General features: G+C 47.5%; 1 protein-coding gene across 2 annotated transcripts in view; it reads right to left on the bottom strand.

The window, feature by feature from the left end:
- The window catches only part of CAPZB (capping actin protein of muscle Z-line subunit beta), a 138418-nt gene that overhangs the window by 67127 nt on the left and 50545 nt on the right, over positions 1–20746 (bottom strand). For both annotated transcript variants that reach the window (XM_029228913.1, XM_029228914.1), the window contains exon 2: positions 7531–7620. In XM_029228913.1, the coding sequence (XP_029084746.1) occupies positions 7531–7620 (90 nt within the window). The remainder of the gene's footprint in view (positions 1–7530; positions 7621–20746) is intronic.

Here is a 20746-nt window from a genome sequence, read left to right as displayed (position 1 = left end):
ATAATTTTTATTTTGAACTCTATAATATCCTCTGAAAAATAACAAAAGCATACCACTGGGTGGCTGACATTAAAGGGGATGGGAGACAACTAACTTTCAAATTACCTAGCTCTGGAGAATTTCAAGCCCGCAGCCATAGTGGGAAATCTGCTTCGACTGTTCTAGAATGCTCAGGAGAGTCTCCGGGAGCAAAGCCGCCCCTGCTCCCTGAGGAACACACACACACAAGAAAGCAAATGACCCTGTACTCTTCTCCTTTATTCATTCTGTTTCAAGTTTTAACAGGTCTGGACTGCATGGCTCAGGAGGCAATTCACGTCCTCCTTAACTGGATCAAATGAGGGTCTATTATTCTGCATATAACAGAACTCATCAGAATTTCAAATAACTTCCGGCCATATCTATGGGGCGGGGGTCGGGTGAGGGCCCCCCAGGAAGCCCCGTTTCCTCTTTCTAAGCAAATCATGACATTTAGTCCTAGTTTAGAAGGGCTGCCTAGCTCCACCTTGACATAAATCACCATCAGGTGGCAGAGTCCTCGCCTCAGCAACAGGCTGGGGTCGTGAAAGGCCACCTCCCTCCGCAGAGACACCCTGGGTGGGGAACAGAGGGCCGGTCCAGCACCCTGAGTCCGGGGTCCGCTTTCTCCCTCGGCCTTGCTTTAGTCACTACAGCTGCAGTCCATTCAAAGAGCAAAACGTTTGCATGAAAAGGCTCACCACAACTTTCCAAGGGATGGAGTTCATTAAAATACTGCTGGGGGCCCTTGGCTGGAATGCTTTTTCGCCCTGTAAAACCGAAACTGCAGCACAGTTGCCTGTAGGAAAGCTCCGAACGAGCTCAGAAACATCAGTGCGACAGACTGTTTTCAGGGGTCCCTGCATAATTACCGACTCTTCCATCCATTCCCCTGCGCCTGCTCCAGAGACAACATCTGGCCTGGGGGAGAACAGTTCCCTGTAGACCTCACCACAGATGCAAGAGTGGAAGCCAAGTGCTCCCACCTCCAACAGAAACCCGCAGGCAACTTGCCCAGGTACTCGCCTGGGCCTGGCGGGCCTACTGAGCCCTGGCCCCAGGGTCGGGAGCCCCTCTTCCCCTCGGCTCCCAGGGGCCGACAGCAGGGAAACGAAACACTGTGGGCAGGCCCGGTCACAAAGCCCGGCTGAGCATCTCCAACAAGGTCCCAGAGCACCAGGGCATTGGGATGCAGTGCCCTACTTCCTGGAGAGCCAACTGGACTCGAGGCTTCGGTGAAGAAAGCGTTCTTTTCATGTTAAAATGTCTTGCATGTGGGCATGTTATGAACTGGGATGCAATTCTTTTTTAAAAAGACAAAACACAGAATTCTCTGCTAGAGGCAGCCACTTTTGGCTTTGCCCTCAAAACTCCAAAGATAAGTGTTTGCTCTTGTCAGGAACATTTTGTCAGGAATGCTTTGGGAAAAGAATCTGAGAAACAGTAAGAGGCCAGGCGGAAGGCGGCCAGCAAGGAGGCAGAAGGGAGGGCGAAACTCACCGGAGAGCCGAGACTACTTCTACGCAGAAGTGAAGACAAATAATCATGCCTGCTGTGATCTGTGACGGAGGTACAGCGTGCAAAGCTGGCGTGGCCAAGCCTCCCGCCTTCCAGAAAATCTTGCCTGAATTCCCCACTAAACATCAGCTCTGCGGGGCCAGGCCTTTCATCTCGTACCCCCGGCACCCAGAATGGCGTCTGGCACAGGGAGATGTCAGATGCTTGTACGAAGAATAACTCAGTTCTGCAACTCCTGACAGTTGTCCTCAGAGCTGATTAGCTGGTCCAGACCCAAGGGCTGAGAGGATCCGGCCAAGGTCATTTTTATCACGGATCAAGCTCTAGGATCCCAGCATTTTTTTCCCCTGTGGAAGAGAAGACGAGGAAGAAAGGCTGCACTTCTTCCCGGGTCGGGCACCGTGTCGGATTCATAGGAGGTGCTCAGTAAGTGTTGACTGAATCCACTCACTTTTCGCCTATTTAGTCTAAGACCTCTTCAGAAAGAAGACATTTTAAATGCTGTCTTTGAAACAAAGGAGGAAAACATGCTGGTACGAGACTATTTTAAACAGTGACGGTAACTGGGAAGCCAGGCAAGAAGAAAATACGGGCCTGGTCCCTCTTGACCACAGATGAACCAGATCACGTCTGGCCTTAAGGTCCCCGGGCCCGGCACATCTTCAACCTCTGGGGACAGAGCTGAGTTTGAGTTGTGAGTTTTACCCCACACAGCTATCACTGGGAAAATCAGTTCCAGATTTCCTAGGTTCAGCTATTAGGGACTGGAAACTAACAATGCTTAGCAGAGATGAGACAGATAATCAATGATATTAATGACCGTTAAATAATAACATCAGCCTCAATTTCAGTCACAAAGGAGTGTGAGCCTGGCTCCACGGGCTAATTCCCGCACGGAGAGCAGGTCTTGGCAGCACCAGCTGGAGGTCTCCACTCACTGGTTCAGGATCCCCCACGTCTAGGTGCGCCCCGTGCACGCCAGCCTTCTAGTCTGTCAAGTGGTAATCTCCCTGCGGACCTTGCACTACCTACAGGTGGACAGTTTCTGTGAGCTGTTCAAAGTACAGGCACTGCTGAGGCTGGCCCTTTCTATTTCTGGAGGGCAATTCTGCTCGCTAAAAAGAACTATGCTGAAATGAAAACCGATCAAGTTCTCAACTCCCTGGTCAGAGCATCAGAATGGCTCTTCCACCTCTAACCCACAGGCCTGGCGGGATGGCCTGGGTGCTTTCCCTCTCGTTGGGGGACACCCAAGAGCTGGATCTTCGGGTGGCTATAAGCAAAGTAGAGAGAAGGAATTAAAAAATGAAGTGACCGAGGGCTTCCCTGGTGGTGCAGTGGTTGAGAATCTGCCTGCCAATGCAGGGGACACGGGTTCGAGCCCTGGTCTGGGAGGATCCCACATGCCGCGCAGCAACTAGGCCCGTGAGCCACAACTACTGAGCCTGCGCTCTGGAGCCTGTGCTCCGCAACAAGAGAGGCCACGACAGTGAGAGGCCCACGCACCGCGATGAAGAGTGGCCCCCGCTTGCCGCAACTGGAGGAAGCCTTCGCACAGAAACGAAGACCCAACACAGCCAAAATTTAAAAAACAAACAAACAAAAAAACTTAACCTGAGTTGCCAAAACTCAGGTTAAGATAGTAAAAATAAATAAATAAATAAAAATGAAGTGACCAACATTTGCAAGCAAAGACTCTTCCTCTTGGTTAAACAGATTTAGGTCTATTTTTGGTTTGCTCTTAAAAAGGCAAAGGACGGCGGCCTGCTGGGTGCCAATTTGCAGAAACAAACTCCTTCCTCAGCTCAGGGCTCAAAATACACCCCAGCGGAGAAGTTCTGGCTCTTGCTGCCAGTGTGCAGAGTAAAGCCATAGAAGGTCAAAGTTTAGGAAGCCGAGGGAGCATCTTAACGTCATATGATTCTTGGCCCACATGGACCTGTGGGTATTTCTGAAACAGCTTAAAAACGGATTTCGGCTGGCTTCACTCTAGCACAATGGGATTAATACGTAATAAAATGATGTTCTGGCCATCTTGCAAAGGAAGGTCATTTCCCACCAACCAGAGCAGGCATCATAATTCCAAGCAGCGAAAGCTCTGACGGCGGAAAGAAGAGAAAAGAAAACCGATCTGGCCTGATAATCGGGCTGCCTCGGCCTAGCTGCCAAGCACGCGCCACATTTCTCTTGAATACTCCCCTGTAATTGGACCACTGGTGGACCGGATAAGTTCCCCACATTTTCTCTGGCGCCGACATCCAAGCGAGGCCGTTCCCTTCATGGGGTTTGCTGGCAAATCCGGACATTCTCGTCAGTCTTAGAAATACAACCTCCACCTCCCCGTCATTACTTGCGGCAGGTGAGCACGGGAGGAGTGACTGCAGTGCTGTGCACCGGGCCAGGCGTTAGCCGCTCTGAGAACGTCTGACTGATCCCAGATTACACGGAACAAAGGCCCGGATGCACTGCTTCTAGGAGACCCGTGACAGGGCGAGTTTTCTAAAATTACAGCTTTGGGAAGGAACTAAAACTACAAGTGAACTTCAGAGCCACAGCGGTACACTGAGCACGAACGGACTCTTACAGGAAAGAAAGAATTTTGCAAATCCAGTTAAAAAGAAACAACAGCAAAAAACAGAACAAAACGAAAACCAGTCATTCCCAGGGAAAATGGAAGAAAAACAGCAGTGATGAAAGAAAAACATTCAAAGGAGTAATTTCCAGGACTACAAAACCAACCCAAATGCTCCTTATGCATTACAGTGCATAGCAGGGGCCTCAAACGGCTTTTGGAGCATGTCAATATAGCTTTAACGAGGCCATGCCTTACCAGACCCTAATTCAGTGAAAAGTCAGGCTCCACTTCCATTTCGAAACTCATCACACTTCAAATTAAAAAATTAATGAGAATACCAACTCCCCAGCCCATCCTGGATGATGGGAGTCCATCATGGCCTCTTGCTCAGCCTTTGGAGGTAGATGGGGCTCAAGGCGGGTCCTGCACAACCTGGCGAGGGCAAGTCGGTGCCTTCCAGGCTCTCCAGGAAGCAGCAGACCAGAGCGAACTGCGCAGTCTGAGTGGCCCGGCTCAAAGCAGGGAACGTCTTTCAAGTCTCTGGTTTTCTTTTAATTATGTGAACTTTAAATTATTTTCCATAATACATCTATGTTTAAAATATTTCAGATTAGAAATGAATTAAATTATTTAACATTTTCCCCCCAAACAGGAAAGACAGACAGATGAGGGAGACACACCATATTTAATCTGCTGCTCTGAGTGTAAGTGATTCGACCTAAAGGTACCCAGCAGTTATCCTGGCAGGAGGATTCCCGGTGCTGCTTGGTTGGCCAGAGTACCACCCTGCTTCTTCCTCAGAGTCTACGTCATCCAATAAAGGTGCAGCGGTCTTATGTGCATTAGAGGGGTACTGTGAAAACTAGATGAAATGATAAGTAACACAAACAGCAGCATCCAGCTCAGTCCAGAGAACACAGCAGGTGTTCAGCAAACGGTAGCTGCCGACCCCACAACCGACATCCGCCTCCACCCCCTCTCCAGTCACGTTCTACAGATGACAATGTTACAAGTGGGAAAACAGCGCACTCTGACAGTCATCTCGGGAACGTCACATACTACACATCGCACATCAGGGACAGATACAGTGTGGGATGTCAACCTGGGTCTAAGTGTCCTCCTGCAAACTAAACCCTCAGGACGATTCTCTCACCCAGTATTATCTGGCCAAGGTGAAGGACGGCTCTTGACACGGCTCTTTCATTCACCATCAATGCTGTAATTTCCCTGCTGAGCCCAAGTAAAATTGGTATAGACAGCAATTGGTATACCAGCTGACCAGGTTTCCACAGAAGTAGCTACACACACATCTCTGCAACAGTGACGAGCGAGTCACAGAGAAGCAACACAGCTATAGGAAAACACTTCAGTTGCCATAAGAACAAAATAGCCTGTGAAACACCAAGAAGATTCCACTGAGAAAAATTTGCTCATCTCTTACTTCTATTCTTGGTCTATTTCTAAAGTACAGTAATAACTGAATTGGCAAACTAAATTTAAACGCAGCCGGGCACACTGTCATGCTCAGTGGGAACACAGCGTCAGCCTCTGCAGCTGACCAGGTCAGGGACCTGATCCACCCACGGCTTCTGCCCACCCACTTCCGCATTTGCTCAACCAAAACTCTCCAACCAAGAAAAACAAGCCACACCGCACTTCCCAGGCTGCGTCTGGCGGTGCTACCTGACAGGATTGCTGAGAGTTAAATGAGAGCTAAAGCGCGAGGAGAACGCTTCGCACAACACACCGTGTCCAAAGTGCAGGATGTGGGCTGATGGCAACAATTCCACATCAAATCCAAGCCCCCCTGCCGACTTCCAAGGATACCTCCTACCCATCCAACTTTATATTCCATCATTTCCCAACAGAGACCGTTCCTCTGACTCACATTTCACACGACCATCCAATGTTTGAGCCAATGTTTAAAAATTAGGATCTTTCACATAAAGCTCCAAATGTACGTACGGCACCCCCAGAAAAATCTGAGAACAAGCCACAGAGCATCAGACCCCACAGGGCAAGAAGTGACAGGAGCAAAGCGCCTGCCGGCCAGACCTCTTCTTTACATCAAGGCCACTTCAGCCATCTACATCGCCCCCCCACCCCACCCCCTGCCCCGGGGCTCTGGGTGTGGCATTTCCCCCCCACACACACACACCATTCCGGGCATATGGTGGGTTCCCTCGCATCACAATTCAGCATTCTGTTCTTTGACAGTCATCTAAAACGGCTGGGCAGGTAGCTTTGGTGCTTCCATCACAAGCACCTGTAGCTGGCTTTCTCATCAGGGCTATGTACCTTGAGAAACCTCCTCCACCTCATTTCCTGAATTATTACATGGAAAAGCAAGCAAGTTGACAACTCCATCCACAGGCTCGACTCTGTTCAAAGAGCTGCCTCTCATTGGGAGTCTGTGTCTCTATAAATACACAAATAGTTGCACAACGGACCTTGCAGACTGCTGCGGGGAGAATTATCTGTGAATGACATGAGTCTCCTGCAGTCACGTTTTCCCCTAGTAAAACTGTTCTGAATGCATACAACAGAACTAAATGTATCACACAGCATATGAACAAGTTTTCAAGCTACTATTTTAAAAGACATCTAGTTGATGAGCAATGCTTGGCAATTGATAATTACACCCAAGAAGATGGGGAACACAGTGAAAAGAACAGAGGACGATCTGGGAGGGCTCAGGTTCTGACCCGGAGCCAGAACTCACCGGCCAAATGATCTACTAACTCGGCTGGCTCTTGGGGCCTGATTTTATTTTACTTCTTTTCATTATTTACCATAGCTTTATAGGCGTTTTTGAATACTCTGAACATTTTCAAGTAATATTATGGTGCCAGTTAATCTCTGGCATCATTTTGAGACCAATCATTCCATATATATGCATGAATAAACAAATAAACATTTTAAAAAGTAGATGTGATGAGCTCTTTAAAAGCCCATTTTTGTGTTTTATGCCATTTCAAAATAGAAGTGAAGCCACCAAAGCATTTGAGAGGCTAGATTTTTGTACTGCTTTGGCTGGAGAAACTTCCACAATGGCAAAGAGACTAGTAAAGCCTGGAACCAGGCACTGCTGAACACCTGCTGGATTTGTGGGGCCTCTTCTTCCCTAGGCCTAAAGGTAAGCTTCTAAGAGTGAAAAGAAGGCAGCTGGGGGAAAGGAACAGGCAGTATCCACTTTAGAGCTCCTGTCTTGGGCTCGATTTACATAGGTGGCACTGAAAGAATGACAATCATAGGAAACCCATCTCCTCTCTGGAGGAATCTCATAACCCACTGGTGGTGTCTAGTTGGAGACAGAGGAGGTTTCTTGTGTGATCTGAATTGTGTGTGGAAAAGGGTACACAAAAGCAATCTAGTACGAGCCCCAGCCCCAAAGAAAACCATACGAACAAGGCACATACCAGGTCTATCAGGTCGCTGAGGTTTTTCTCGATCTGCTGTGGAGGCAGGCGCCTCATCAAGTCCAAGGCACAGTCCAGCTGCTGATCACTCTGTCAAAGGAGAAACAGGAGTGTCTGGGTCACTTTGCCAGTAGAAACACCAAAACCCCCCTTTCAAAAGCATTCTGGCAGCTGCAGCTTGCCCAGGTACCCTGAGACCAAAGAGGTCTGCAGTGGGCCCTCTGGCACAGCTCCTGGGGGGAGACTAGCCAGTCCCTCCCGGATGGCAGTGTCTGTCTCAAGTGGAGGCATCCAAAAAACAGTTCAGCATGTGGAAGTGGGCTGGAGAGTTTGGAAAGCTGCCTTGCTCAGTCCACGTCTCAAAGCCTCATCAACTTCCTTCAGCAGCTCTCCAGACCGGCAGACGTATTAACTCCCAACTGGTCCTGCAGTGATCAGGCTCGAGCAGCAGGTTAGGCACTGTTCTTTGCTGTAACCTGGACATGAACGTCAGGAAATGTCACCTGACCAGGTTCCCTGGTGAGCTCCAAGCCAGGGACAAAGCCAGGCAAAGAACAAGCGGCAAGATGCGCACAAACGTTTAAGTGCTTCAGTCATTCTACTGAGGCTGGGCCCATCTTCCCAGGTGCCAGGCCCCGGCAAAGCAGACCAAGACCTGAAACACCTACAGTCGAGAGCTCGCTCTCGCTGGCAGAGTGAACAACAAGTGCGTAAATCGGGTCGGTGCTGCGGCAGGGGTGCGGGAGGATAGACTCGTAAATCGGGTCGGTGCTGCCGCAGGGGCGCGGGAGGATAGACTCGTAAATCGGGTCGGTGCTGCGGCAGGGGCGCGGGAGGATAGACTGCCCTCGTCTCACGATAATCTCTCCGTTTGATACTCACGCAGCAGATATTTACCGAGGGCCACCACGTGACGTGCCAGTCACCGCAAACATGCAGTAAGTAATGGAGAGAGGAAGGAAGAAACTGAGCGGGGTGAGACCGGTAGAGCGTCTGGCAGGGTGCAGAGTACTGATTCAGTGCACAGTGGGCTGTAACACAGGAGGAAGGCCAGAGGCTCGAGAGGAGCAACCAGAAATAAGGTGGGAAAGGTGGGCCCAGGAAAATGATGAAGACCACTGCACGCAACGCTAAGAAGTGCAAGTAAGGCTCATGGAGCCCCCAACACGACTAACCAGAGGCACTGCCTGATTTGTATCCTGAATCTGCTCTGCTCAGACCAATCTCAGGATTTTTGAAAGCCCCACATCAACACGCTTAAGAATCTTTATAAAGTGTACAAGGTAATCCTGGAAATGCCACATTTGGCGGTAATGAAATATAACCTTTGAATCCAACCATCTGCACTTCAAGGTACATCAACCAAAAACAGGCTGCGGGACGCAAGGACCCACTTTGTATACACCAGAGACGTAACACATAACACATAAGTTAACTGGAAGCAGTTTCACTCCCAGGTAATCGATGTGGCATATACAGCAGGCTGTTTTTGGAAAAGAAAACAAAAACAAAAAACCTGTCCCCTGCTCAAGATGGTTATCGGTGACAGTTTATTCTGGGACACACAACAAACTGGCTATACCCTGCAAAGAAACACACACACACACACTCCAGAAACCTTAGAGCACTTGTTTTCCTTAGTGAAACATTCTAGCAACCAGGTATTCCCTACTTGTGCCGTGCCTTCTATGCCAGCCAAGGCCACGGGGACATGGGTGTGGCCAGCTGACATGGGAAGACATTTTAACATCACTTCTAGGGTCAAGAACACAGATAAACTGATTTGACACTACAGAGACTTATATTCAGTGCTCTGTTCTGCCATTCATTAACTTAGGACCTTGGGCAAATTTCTTAACCTCCAGGAACCTCTATTTATCCTGTGAAACCGAATAAAGGAAACCACATTTAAAATGGAGTCAGGAGGCCAGAAGGGGGAGCTCTCGAGCACCAGCACTAGGCATCAATTACACATCCCAACAGGAAGAGAGGGACCTTGTATTGCCAGCAGGAGGAAAGAAGATTTCTCCTTATCCAGCAGCGAGCCCAGGCAATGGGAAGCCATCACCACCCTGAACTCTCGCCTTCCTCTGATGGACATTCCTTCTAAGCAACCCCCCCACCCCAACTTCATTTTTCTCTATAATGTTCCTCTCCTTTGTTTTCTGGACTTGCCTATAGTCTTTGCTATTCCATCCCTGAATTGCAATTCTCTGCAACTGCTGAATAAATCCATTTTACGGGTAAAATAACTGGCTGTTTTATTTTTAAGGTCAACAATCCATAAAATGGGAATAGTGTCTACTTCACAGGCTTGTTGGAATGATCTGATTAATACCTGTGAATTGTTTAATACGCAGTAGGACACATTTGACTGGGAGTGTTTTCTGGGTATGTGTGCAAACACGTGTTTTAATTTTTAAAATGTAAGTATTTTATAACATTTGCCCCACTCGACCCAGCCCAGAAATCTTTTTGTGTGGACATTAGTTTTCCTCCTTCCTCCCTCCCTCCCTCCCTCCCTCCCTCCCTCCCTCCCATCCTTCGTTCCTCTGCACCAGGTCTTAATTGCGGCATGCGAACTCTTAGTTACGGCATGTGGGATCTAGTTCCCTGACCAGGGATCGAACCCAGACTTCCTGCATTGGGAGCGTGGAGTCTTAGCCACTGACCACCAGGGAAGTTCCTGGACATTAGTTTTCAACTACTCTGGGTAAACACCAAGGAGCGTGATTGTTGGATTGTGTGGTAGGAGTATGCTTCGTTTTGTAAGAAACTGCGAAACCATCTTTGGAAGTGGCTGTGCCATTTTGCATCCCACCAGAGTTACTGTTGCACCACCTGCCTTTCAGCTTTTGGCGATAACAGAATTCTGGATTTCATTCATTCTAATAGATGTGTAATGGCACCTCATTTTAATTTGTATTTCTCTCGTCATGTAATGTTGAGTGTCTTTTCATGTGTTTATTTGCCATCTGTACATCTTCTTTGGTGAGATGTCTGTTAAGGTCTTTGGCCCATTAGTTTACACCTTTTAAGTAGTTTGAATCTTTTTTTTAATATTCAAAATATATAATTAGCTTTACAACTCAATATCAGAAAAAAAAAACAAGAGTCCCCCAAGAAGATACACAGATAGCCAACAGGCACATGAAAAGATGCTCAACACCGCCAAACATCAGAGAAACGAAAATCAAAACCACAATGATACAACACCCCACACATGTCAGAATGGCCATCACCAAAAAGACCAGAAACGAGAAATGTTGGTGAAGATGTGGAGAAAAAGGGACTCTCCTACACTTCTGGTGGGAATGTAAATTGGTGTAGCCACCATGGAAAACGATATGGAGGCATACATAATGGCAGTCCCATTTTCCATTCCCGCCAGCAATAAAGTAATTCTACACTGAATCTTTAATCCAGAACACAGTGGGATGTTCAGAAGGGATTAACTAGAAACTGAGTAGTGTATTATAGTCTAGGAAAAGGAAAGCCATAACTTGACCAGAGAAGATCAACATGAAAAGACACTATTTTAACCCTTCCAAGGAGCCTGTTCACATGCCCCCAACCCCAATACGCTGACCACGGCCGCACCCTCCAAGGGTGCCGGTAGCATGAAGGCTTCCTTCTGGACAGTCCTCTGACTGGATTGAGTTGAAAGCACTAAAATACTACTGCAAAATGGTCTAACTTGTATTTTGCATTAATCCCAACAATCTTAATAGGAAATATTCACTACAAATTTCTAAGGCTAAGGATGTCTAACTAGCATTAAATTAGAAAATGTGACTAAAAGCTTCCCATAAGCCAAGCAACATGGGAAAGCTTAATGACAGCTTGTGAAAAGTTAAAATTAGAGTTAACTGGAGCCCTTGGCTTGGGGGGTGGGGGTGGGGTCATCCCAAATCCTGAGGGTCCCAAACGGGAAATAGCACAAGAGAATGAAGAAAACATGGATGGTCCACAGCTACGTACAACAACATGAGTGGCCCCAGAAAGAGAATGATGGTGGGGGAGGGGAAGCAAGTCCAAGGGGACTACCTAGGATGCTCAAAACCCAGCAATCCTGAACTGTTATTTAGATACACACACACCCACACAGGCACAGTGTGCGTGTGTGTGTGTATGTCTGTATTTTAAACCAATATAGCAAGGCTTTCTTTCTTATTAGCTAAGACAAGAGAATGTTAAATACAAAATTCAGAAGAGTGAGAAGAATAGTTATAAGGCAAGAAGCCACTAGGGGAAGACGAAAGTTGCTATTCATCTAAGTCTTGCACAGAATAATGGATTCAAGGATGTTCATGATATCATGTTGCTTAAACTTACATATATGTTAATATGTTCCTTCATAGTTATCAAGGATCTAAATATTTTTGAGTTGATATTTGTGTATTGTGTAAGACTGGGGTCCAGTTTCATTCTTTTGCATGTAGCTGTCCAATTTTCCCAACACCATTTATTGAGGAGACTGTCCTTTCCCCGTTGTATATTCTTGCCTCCTCTGTCATAAAGTAATTGATCATATATGCATGGGTTTATTTCTGAGCTCTCTGTTTCACTGTCACAGTTTCACTTCACTTAATATTTTTTAAAGGTAATAGAAAAAAATACCAACAAGGGCAAACAAGGACAGAAATTGGGAATCAGGAGCTCAGAGTCCAAAGTCTGCCCTGTCACTGGATGTCTGTGCAAGCTAGTCTGCTCACTTAACCTCATGGTCTGGGATTTGGGGAGAGGGCCTCTAAGAGTCCTTCTAGTGGGCTGTGCGCTGTATCCCAGTCTAAGCGCAGATGCACCCACCACACCCACCCTGCCCTTCAACAGCCCCCTGCAGGCCAACAACTAGGTTTCAATTCAACAACCAAGCCTTGAGTGCCGGCCATTGGCCAGGCCCTGAATCAGGCCCAGTGAATGAAACCTAGTCCTGACCCTCAAGGAACCATCCACAAAAGAGCCTATCATGTGAGGCATATGATCATATGAGGCAAGTGTGATGGCTAGAGCAATGGGACATAGAAGCTGCAGAGATGAGACATAGCTCACAATACACTGATGTGCACTTCTTCACGTATCAATTATATTCCTAGGATTTCCCGGCTTTCCATTATTTTGTATACTGCCACCCCATGACCAAGGGCTCTCCACGTGATGGCTCCTTTGAAACCCTAACTGATCCTAGACACTTCCCTCATAAAACAAGCTTTCCCAGTTCCACCTTCCATGGGTGGCGTTTTCCAGGTTGAAAGGTAAATAGTAAACGAATGATGTACTTCCCTGGTGGTCCAGTGGTTAAGAATCCACCTCCCAATGTAGGGGACGAGGGTTCAATCCCTGGTCGGGGAACTAACATCCCACAGGCCGCGGGGCAACTAAGCCGTAGCGCCAAAACTACTGAGCTCGCATGCTGCAACTACTGAACCCATGCACTCTGGAGCTCGCACGCCACAATCAGAGAGAAGCCCGCACACTGCAACGAAGAGCCCGGGCACTGCAACGAAAGATCCCACCTGCCACAACTAAGACCCGATGAAGCCAAATAAATAAATAAATAAATAAAATTTAGGGGAAGAAAAGAATGACCATTTCACTTCACTCTCCATAATTCTCTGCCCATTCAATTAGTCATTCAATAATTATTTGAGGGTTTCCTAGGTAACAAGCACTGTTTTTGACGCTGAATGGTTAACATAATGAAGTCCCTGTCTCCAGGAACTTATGGTGTAGTCAAAATCTATACAGAAAAAGACAGAAGATGAGTCCTTGTTAGGATGTCAGAATACGGAGGGGACAGCTCCCCTGCTTTAAGCTGGTGAGGCTTCAAGGTGTCGGTTTAGATTTTTGGTTGTGTTTTTTCAGAATATAAACTGAGCTGGGGAATGTTTCACTTTCTGCTCCTTTTTCACATGACAGGAAGAAACACACAAACTGCTTAAAAATGACAACAAGTAAAACAACTGTTAATACAGACTAGAACAATTTTTCAGAATAAGAAATCAAATAAAACACTACAGCTTAAAAAAATCTACTAAGAAATTTTCAGACACTGGGTAGTGTTGCCAGCAATTTGCAGAACTGTGAAACTTGGCCTACTCAATGAACTAAAAAGGCAGAGGCTAATTTGGAAATCATCACCTAACAACAGCTATTCAGTCCCCAGGCGGGGATGCAGAGAGCAGGACATGTCCCAACCTGCAATAAACTCAAAAAAGCTTGATACAATAAACACACCAATCCACAAAAATGAAAAACGTTTCAGAAAGGTCCATATGAGTGGTACAGGGAACTGCAAAAGATGCCTCAGAAGAGGGGGTACATGCACCGGTTATCACGGGCTAAGCAGGGGTGCCCCGGGCAGACACGGAGGCAGCAGGCGCAGTGAGACGAGGGGAGGCCAGGAGAGCCGAGGCGCGCTCGGAGAAAGGCAACGCAGTGGGGTGTGGCCCTGGTGCAGGGCCCACAGCAAGGCTAGGTTACAGCCAAGCCCTCCCTCTGAGGGCAGCGGTGCCCTCAGCAGGCTCCGGGCTCCGCGGAGCTCCAAGGCCTGGGGACAAAGCCTCGGTGCTCCCAGCCGCCTTGTGTTTGTCGACTTTATAGGTACAGCTTGCTTGGCCTTTAAAAGTTTAAAATGTGCTTCTCCAGAAGGGATTAGGAGCCCCGGAAGATTTTCCCACAGAGGACTGAGAGGAATACTGTCGTGTTGTAGAAGGTGAAGCGGATTACGGTTCCTTAGCAAGCTCTCCCACCCCCTCGCCCCGTTATAACGTGACTGTCATTCCTCCACTGAGAGGTGGAGTCCGCGTCCCCTCCCCTTGAAATGGGGAGAGTTTTGTGACTGCTTTTATCAACACAGAATAGCAGGATTCACCTCTGTCACTTCTGAGCCAGAAAAGAGCATCATCTTCCACCTTGCTTGGTGAACACCCACGCCTGAAGCCCCCAGCGGCGATGTAAACAGCGCAACAACTGCCCTGAGGCGGCCTTGCTGTAAGGAAGAGCTACGGAGCCCAGGTGGAAAAGCCACGTGAAGAGACCCTGTGACTCTCAAGTGAGCCGCCCGGCCAGCCCCGTGCTCCAGCCTCAGCTGTCTGACTGCAGCAGCCCGGGACCCCAGGCCAGAACCAGCCAGCCAAGGCTCTCCTGAGTTCCTGGCCTCCAAAACCACTGGAGATGCATAATGTGAGGCTTACTGTTATTTTAAGTCACTAGGTTTTGGGGGCAAGAGGGTCAGAAGAGGGGCCTCCAAAGCAACCAGGGCTCTGGCTGTAGGGCTGGAGAGGACGGGAGGGTCAAAGACTTTAAGAGGCAGGATAGACAAGCCAAGGGTACCTACTAGAAACGAGAAGCCTGAGATGACTAAGTTTTCCAGTGGGGACCACCTGCTAGAAGATGATGCTGCAGCCTCGCTGGTGTGTGTATGTTTGTGTGTGTCCTTTTAAAATAGTGTTTGTAATTTCAAGGACAAGCAGTAACTCAAACCGCTTGGCTTTCCGAGCATAAGTCCTACGTGGCCTGCTCTAGTGACTGGCTGAGGCAGATCAGTACTTTTTTTAAAAAATTTTATTTATTTATTTCTATTTTTGGCTGCGTTGGGGCTTCATTGCTGTGCGCGGGCTTTCTCTAGTTGCGGCGAGCCAGGGCTACTCTTTGTTGCGGTGCGCGGGCTTCTCATTGCGGTGGCCTCTCTTGTTGCAGAGCACGGGCTCTAGGCGCACAGACTCTAGAGCGCAGGCTCAGTAGTTGTGGCGCACGGGCTTAGTTGCTCCGCGGCATGTGGGATCTTTCCGGACCAGGGCTCGAACCCGTGTCCTCTGCATTGGCAGGCAGATTCTTAGCCACCAGGGAAGTCCCCAGATCATAGCATCTGTCTATACATAAACAACCAACCAAAGCTTCAAGGCCTTCACAGTTTGTTCTTAAATTCATCAAGGCCTTCACTCGTTTACATTCCCAAGAGGCTTAGAAAATACTTCACAGACAACACAAAGGTAAACTTCACTGGAGCCCGGGCTGATTTATCACAAATTTATGGAGTCTAATCTAACCATGGTTTGTCTTGTATAATCTGTGACCCAACAAGCAACTTTGTTTAATAGCTGAATCTGTTTTCTGCCATGTGGCTCAGGAAAAGTTTGTCCTGGGGGCCATTTGGGGAAGATTCACAGGCCAGCCCAGCCAACCACTCATCTGTAGGTCACTCTGGAAAACTGCACAGTTTGGATTAATAAAAAGATAAGTGTTTCTTCCACTGAGTGTCCTCTGGTTGAATCTTCTGGAAGGGACACAGCGATGACAGCAGCACACAGAGGCTGATGGCTCACCAAACACAAACACAAGCGTTCCCTTGGGATGACTTTCCTTCCCATGGGAAAATCCAAAACCCTATACCAAGTTAATCAAAACCACAGTGAAAGCCCATTTGGCAGATCAAGCCTCCTTTTACCTTTTGGGGTCCACTGTATATCATCACAGCTGGGCCAAGGTCATCTTCAACATAAAATTAACCATTTCAAGGTGAATTAATTCAGTGCCTTGGGTTAATGTGGTTTTGAGCACTGTGAAAACAATCACTTTACGAGTCTCTGGTTTAAAAAAAAAATTCTGCCAGGGGAGTTCCCTGGCTGTCCAGTGGTTAGGACTCAGCATTTTCACCACCACGGGCCCTGGTTCAATCCCTGGTCGGGGAACTAAGATCCTGCAAGCTGCATGGCATGGCCAAAAAAAAAAAAAGAAAGAAAGAAAGAAAGAAAAGAAAACCAGGTTGTTGACACAATAAAATTCTGGGTCAAAAAAAAATCTGCCAGATCACAGAAATTTAGGTCCGGATATACTTTTCAAGTTTATCTAAGCCCTGCCCCATCATTTTACAGACAGCTAATGAGGTTCAGAGAAAGTTGTGCAGGGTCACACAGTCAGTGGCAGAATCAGCACTTGATCCTGTATCATGATGAGAGGTTGCTACTACACCCATGCCATCTTTCCACTTGATTCAGTCAACTGCTGGGTGACGTGGAGGCACTGGGCACACAGAGCTGAACTACTGAGACGTGGTCCCTGCCCTCCAGGAGCTCGTGACCCAGGGAAGAAGACAGCCAGAAAAAGATGCAAGAAAGAAGGACTGCACCGTCCTACTCTATATTTAGAGCTATCCCATTATCACAGAGGCACGGGGCACTCCTCCCAGTGACCTCTTCCAGATAAGCAAAGCACAGCTGGCCCTCTGTCTCCAGGGATGCGAAACCCTCGGATACAGAGGGCCGACTGTAATCATTGTTCTATGACATTTTATATAAGGGACTTGAGTGTCCTTGGATTTTGGTCTCTGCAGAGGGTCCTGGAACCAATCACCCGTGGATATACTGAGGCACAAATGTACCAACTTTCTATTAATCCTAAAAGATGGGACTCCCTCTTAAATGTATTATAAGGTCCATGTTTTTACACAGAGGACAATGCAATGAACACAGTCATACCACTTTTCACTGGCCAAGGACACCGTTAGGAGTGCCCATTCCTGGAACATGGCCCTGTGTCTGTGTTTTAAATTTTTCTACCTCTTGGACAGGCCATCAGCTACACTCCCTCATCTAATCTGCTATGGATTAGGAAATTAGAAGCCTATCTGTTAAAAACAAAAAGAAACAAAAGAACACGGGAAAAGCCCCAACTTTGAGAGAAGGAATAAATCACAGATTCATAAATTGGGGTCCAGAGTCATAGTCCCACAGTTTGTGAGCACCTTGACAGTGTAGAGGGGTGTGTGTGTGTGTGTGTGTGTGTTTTAAGGTTAAGGGCCCACAGCTTTCATCCTTTTCTCAAAGAAGTCTAAGCCTGTAAAGGCACAGACGTGATCCAATAATAAAAGTTCCTATTCTTCCACTTAACCTGCAGGGTGGAAGTAAGCAAGTCATCACTTAATCCCCTGGAGCTTCAGTTTTTCAAACCTTAAAACATGGGCCTAACAATGCTCCACCCTGCGGGGCCACTGGGAATGAGGTGAGGTGTGTGGCGCAGCATCTGACCCTCGAGGGCATCCCCACAGGGCGTCCTCTACAAGCGCCAGGAGCTCTCCCAGGATGTGAAGCACATGGCGTATCTGCTAGGACTTTAACATAATAGTTTTTGGGTGCTCAAGGGCCCTTTCCTCCCTGATTTTTTGCTCATTTGACACAAGTTTTCCATTTAGGCTGCCAGGAGTCTCTAGAAAGGCAGGCGGAGTGTTATTTCAGTTTCCAAGTCATTACCAGCAAAGGAGAGCAGACGCCACAACTCTCTCCCACTCACAGCAACCGCGCTCTGTTTACGAGGAGTGCACGGCTCCCCTACAACCAGAGTGGGAGAAGGGACACAACTCCTGGGCAGAAAACAGTAGTAAGAGCTGCCCAAAGCCCATATTCACCCACAGAAGATCCTTCGCCCCCTCTTTTTCTGTACTATCCTCTCCTTGTTTGGCCTGCTTTCCAAAGTCCTCTGACCCATCTCTCCAGTCCGGAATGGCACCAAGAAATATTCCCGCCATTTCGCCTTCTCCCTAGTTACCGGTGTTCCCAAGCCCAGCTGAGGCCATCAGAAACGTACAAATGGGACAGTCCTAGCAGAGACCCCAAAATTACCTTGACTCCCTATCAAGCAATGAGAATTTCCAAGATATATTTATTCTGGAGCAAAACTTAGCAACCTACATTCAGGCTCCGTGTCAAACACTACAACATCCATCCGCTGATTTTTCCCTTACACGTCCCTTCAGGGAGTGGAGGATCCAAAATGAATCACTCAGGAGGTGGAGCTCTATCTCTGCTACGGGCTGAGGACGAAAACGGTTTGAGATAACTCATTCAATGTTTACATTCCCCAAATCTGTAACTGCAGAACCAGGAATGGCTTCTCTGCAGGGACAAAGTTTACCTGGTGGTAACTCCTCAATGAGGAGTTAGCCAACCGGGGTCCCGAAGGAGGCACAACGGTGCAAGCACATTCTAACCGCTCAAGAAGTCACTGCTCGGAGCAAGGTGAGCAGTGTATTTTGGGGTCTTCTACCTCCCCTGGGAGCAGAGATGCCCCTTCCCTCCGGCATCCTCCACCTCTATCGAGCCCCGCCAGTACCTCAGAAAGCTTGATGACCCGTTCTACGCATGGAAACTCGGTTCCCAATCAGCACCAACCTGAAGGCAAGCGCCGCCTGCTCTTTATGACTCTGCCATACAAAGCAGCGGTGATGAGTCTACCCGGGGAAACACCCCAGGTGAGATGACAGCGGACACATCCACGGCTCCGGATGGATCTCCGTCTGCCAGATTTCCCACGCACTCTTCCTGGCTCTGCTAACAGGCCAGCTGGGTGAACCGGAGCATTTTATCTTGGGTGTGCTCCCCTCTACCTCTCCAGATTTTAAAACAGAATCACAGAAATGTTAAGCTGAAGGGGATCTTAGAAACCATCTAATTGGCAACTTTAAAAAAAAAATTGTTAATTTATTTTGGCTGCATTGGGTCTTCGTTGCTGCGTGAGGGCTTTCTCTAGTTGCAGCGAGCGGGGGCTACTCTTTGTTGCGGTGCGCGGGCTCTAGGCATACGGGCTTCAGTAGTTGCAGCACGTGGGCTCAGTAGTTGCGGCTCGTGGGCTTAGTTGCTCCGCGGCATGTGGGATCTTCCCGGACCAGGGCTCAAACCCGCGTCCCCTGCATTGGCAGGTGGATTCTTAACCACTGCGCCACCAGGGAAGTCCTCTTTTTTTTTTTTCTTTAATGAGGAAAACTGAGGCCCAGACTTATCCATAACTAATTAAAACCTACCATATAACTAAACATGAGCCAGGACCAGAAAACAAATCTATTTAATATACAGTTTAGCGCTTTCCATCTGCTTACAGTTTAACTGTAAGTCAAAAGTGAAGAATGGGACTGGATTTACTTTTTTTAAAAATACAATTTAAAATAAAACTGTATATTAGAATTAACAATGGCATCGTTAAGAATACTTACACAGTTGACCCGTGAACGATATGGGTTTGAACTGTGTGAGTCCACTTATACACAGATTTTTTTCAATAAATACATATTTTGTACTGTAAGTGTATTTTCTTTTCCTTACGATTTTCTTAATAACATTTTCTTTTCTCTAGCTTACTTTCTGGGCCGACTGTGGACCAGACGCTGCATGTGTGGCTTTTGGGCAAGCATCACACAGCTCCTTGAGATGGGCACTATTACCCCAGCTTTACAGATAAATAAACCAAGGCTCAGAAGGTTAAGCGACTTGTCCTAGATCCTGGGCACTGAATAACAGAGAAGGACACAGAACAAAACATGTTTTGCTTCCTGTGACCAAACAATCTCTAGAGAATGTTAACCAACCCAAACTAAAAGAAAATTAATTTCAAATGACTTGGAGAACAACTTGCTAGCTCACAAAATCAGACAGGGGCAGGAAGTCTCTTCTTCCAGGTTGGGCAAATTATGGACAGTTCTACCTCCTACCAAATTCTGAAATCTCCTGTCCCCCTGCATCACAGACTCTATTCTCACAAACACTATGACTGACGGGTGGATTTCTCAAAAACAGTAGAGGCTTTTTCCGAGAGTTTCTCTGGTTGATGGTTTCCTGGACCCCTTCAGAAGATCTGCAAAGTGCCATTACCTATTGTCTGATCATCGATGTTTCACAGATGTCTATAGCTGCTGCCTCTGCAGGACCCTGGCTGGCTTCATGTAACAAGGGACTAATCCCTCCACTTCGTACACAGAAGTAGGGGAGATCCTGAGACGTCTTCAATGGATGTCGTGCATGCTGTCCACTTCTACCTCAATGGCACAAGAAATTCAAGAAGCCTTTCACCAAAGTCAAAGATGATTAAAGCAGAGTGTCCCTATATTCCAAAGAAGAGTTAAAGAATTTTTTTTTTTTTTTGAAAAAACATCATCCACATGTTCATTGACGAAGGCTGAGAAAAGTATCCTCCCTTTCTCAGAGCAGAAGCAGCCAATTCACGTAAACCTTCCCCCAAGCTGAGTTATAAGATGGCCTGGATGAAATTCGTAACATTTGGCCACGGGTTTCCGCCAATAACACGATGCACATGGCTTCCAGAGGTGTGGGGGAGAGCCTGGGTCCAAACTGCAAACAGCACAAATGGACAAGTCGTGGTGGGAAAGCAGCAAGATTTAAGGGATTTGGAGGAGACAAAGCCTCCATCAACCTAAGTATTTCATCTG

This window comes from Monodon monoceros, unplaced genomic scaffold (genome assembly GCF_005190385.1).
Source record: "Monodon monoceros isolate NGI ecotype Baffin Bay Population unplaced genomic scaffold, NGI_Narwhal_1 Super_Scaffold_18, whole genome shotgun sequence".
Lineage (NCBI taxonomy): Eukaryota > Metazoa > Chordata > Mammalia > Artiodactyla > Monodontidae > Monodon > Monodon monoceros.
Note: the sequence above shows the minus strand (reverse complement) of the source record. Positions and strands in the feature narration are given on the sequence as shown.